Below are 2,282 nucleotides of genomic sequence, written 5' to 3' on the forward strand. Positions count from 1 at the left end.
CTTGAGATGCCGGGGTGGGATCCAGGGATGGGATCCAGGGATGGGATCCAGGGATGGGATCCAGGGATGGGATCCTAGAATGTGCCCTGTGTCCCCAGGGTCTTCTCTCGAGATGAGCCCTGGGGTCCCGGGATGAGCCCTCTCTCTGTCCACGGGTTGGGGCCGCAGGACCCCGGGCTGAGCTCCCGGGATGAGCCCTTAGGGTGAGCCCCTGGGATGCACCCCTAGGTTGTGCCCTGTGTCCCTGGGAGATGCCCCTGGCAGGACCCCATTCCCCCGGGATGCACTCTGTATCCCCAGGAGGTGTCCCTGGGGTGTCCCCCGTATCCCCGGGATGCTTTGTGCCCGTGCTTTGGGTCCCGGGATGGGTGGTGCATCCCTGGATGTGTCTCAGGATGTGCCACGTGCCCCAGGATGGTTGTTGGGATGTTCCCCAGGATGTTTCTTGCCCTCCCAGTGTGTTTCCCGGGATTGACCCAGGCTCTGCTCCAGGACGTGTCCCAGACACTGTGACCCCTCTGCTGCTCCCCTCTGCCCTCCCAGTGAGTGTCACCAGGGTCTTTCCTCCCTGGAGGAGGGTGCATGGGGTGCTGCACCATTGGGGTAGGGGGCTGCAGGTCCCTGGACCCCCCTCTCAGCTCCAGGGGTAGCTGGGGCAGCAGGCAGGGAGGGAACTGTCCCCTCATCCCACAGCAGAAAGGGAAAAGGCTCCCGTGGCAGGGCCAGGTCTTTGCCCAGCCCTCATGTCCTGTTGACCATGGAGCCTGCCCCGATGTGCTGCAGGCACTTCCATCCACCTGGGGACCTTTCTCCAAGATCCACACCTGCCTCACCTCAGCAGGATGCTGCCCAGCTCCCACCCAGGGCCCAGGTGCCACATGCCAGCCTGACAACCACCCCCAGGGCCACCAAAGGCCAGGGCTGCCCTGCTGTTAATCATTGCCCAGAGCAGCAGGGCCAAGACAGGCCTGAAAAGCTGCTCCATTCCCAGGGCTGTTTATCCTTTCATCAGGCACAACCCCCAAGCACCAAAACACGGAGCAAACACCTGGCAGGCTGCGGTGGGTGGCCCACAGTGGGGACCCTGGTGGCCTCTGGAGCACCAAGCGAGGCTGGCAGGGGGGTGGGCTCAGCCCTGCCACACTGGGGGCTTTCTTGAGCAGGTGTCTTGGTGTCTGTGATCATAACATTTGAGAGATGGAGGATCTGGGGGTGGGCACCTTCCTACAGAGCAGAGCTCCTGCCGTGGTTTGCCCATGAACCCATCAACAGCACCAGCAAGGAGAGAGTCCTGGGGAGCCCCAGCTCCTGGGGGGTCAGGGTGCAGGAGAGGAGAGAGGGCTGGCAAGCCCTCCCCAGGGAACTGCCACTACTTTGTGACTGCTTTGCCCAAAGGAGCTGCCAAGGGGCAGGTCGGCATCGCCGGGGCTGGGTGGGACAGGGTGAGATGTTCCTGTCGTGGCATCGCCTGGCAGCATGGATGTCACCTGGCAGCATGGATGTCACCTGGCCCATGGATGTCACCTGTGCCACAGGCACGGCCGTCGCAGGCCCTGCCCCAGTGCCACGGGTTGGGGTGTGATAGGAGCAGCTGCATCAGCTGATGGAGACGTCGGCTATAAAGCACCTCCTGGGCCCACAGCACAGCCCCCAACCAGCCCACCATGGCCACCATCCTGCCCCTCCGCCTGCTCCTGGCCCTGCTGCTGCTGCTGCCCCCGGCCCTGCCCGCACCCCACGAGCGAGGGCTCATCTTCAACTTGGTGAGAGGGACAGGGGACGCTGAGTCTGTCCCCAAAACAGCCAGGGGACACCCCGATAGGGTGTGCAGGGGAGGTTGGAGGGGTCCGTGGTGCATGGCGGACCCCCAGGGTGAGGGAAGCAGCCACAGAGAGCAAAACTCATCGTGGGTGGGGAAACTGAGGCAGGTGGGGAGGGTGTGCTGGGGTTTTCAGGGTTCTGAGGGATTTGAGAGTCCAGCACTCGGAAGTGCATGGAAGTCTGTAAGTGGGATTGAAGTTCTCAGCTGCCTGTGCTGGTGAGGACCCTCTTCCTGGGGGGCTCACAGGGAGGGGGGGGACACTCTCCCTGCAGTGTCTCAGCCACGTTCCCCTGAGCCCAGCAGAAACCAGCACCTCAGGGGCTCCTGTTTTGGGTCAGACCAAGGAAACGCTGCGGGGTGGGAGGCTCAGGCGTGCTGAGCCCCAGCTGAAAGGGACTGGCTGGCACCCACCCAAACCCTCCCAGCCCGTGGCTGGGGGGGAATGGGAGGGGGGGGGACA

General features: G+C 63.8%; 1 protein-coding gene across 1 annotated transcript in view; it reads left to right on the top strand.

The window, feature by feature from the left end:
• The first annotated feature begins 1,664 nt into the window (after positions 1-1,664).
• Positions 1,665-2,282, top strand: part of CLPS (colipase, pancreatic) — a 1,201-nt gene continuing 583 nt past the window's right edge. Inside the window, exon 1 of the mRNA XM_009997310.1 lies at positions 1,665-1,789. Coding sequence (XP_009995612.1) covers positions 1,665-1,789 — 125 coding nt within the window. The remainder of the gene's footprint in view (positions 1,790-2,282) is intronic.

Source organism: Chaetura pelagica, unplaced genomic scaffold, assembly GCF_000747805.2.
Source record: "Chaetura pelagica isolate M959 unplaced genomic scaffold, ChaPel_1.0 scaffold1654, whole genome shotgun sequence".
NCBI classification, from domain to species: domain Eukaryota; kingdom Metazoa; phylum Chordata; class Aves; order Apodiformes; family Apodidae; genus Chaetura; species Chaetura pelagica.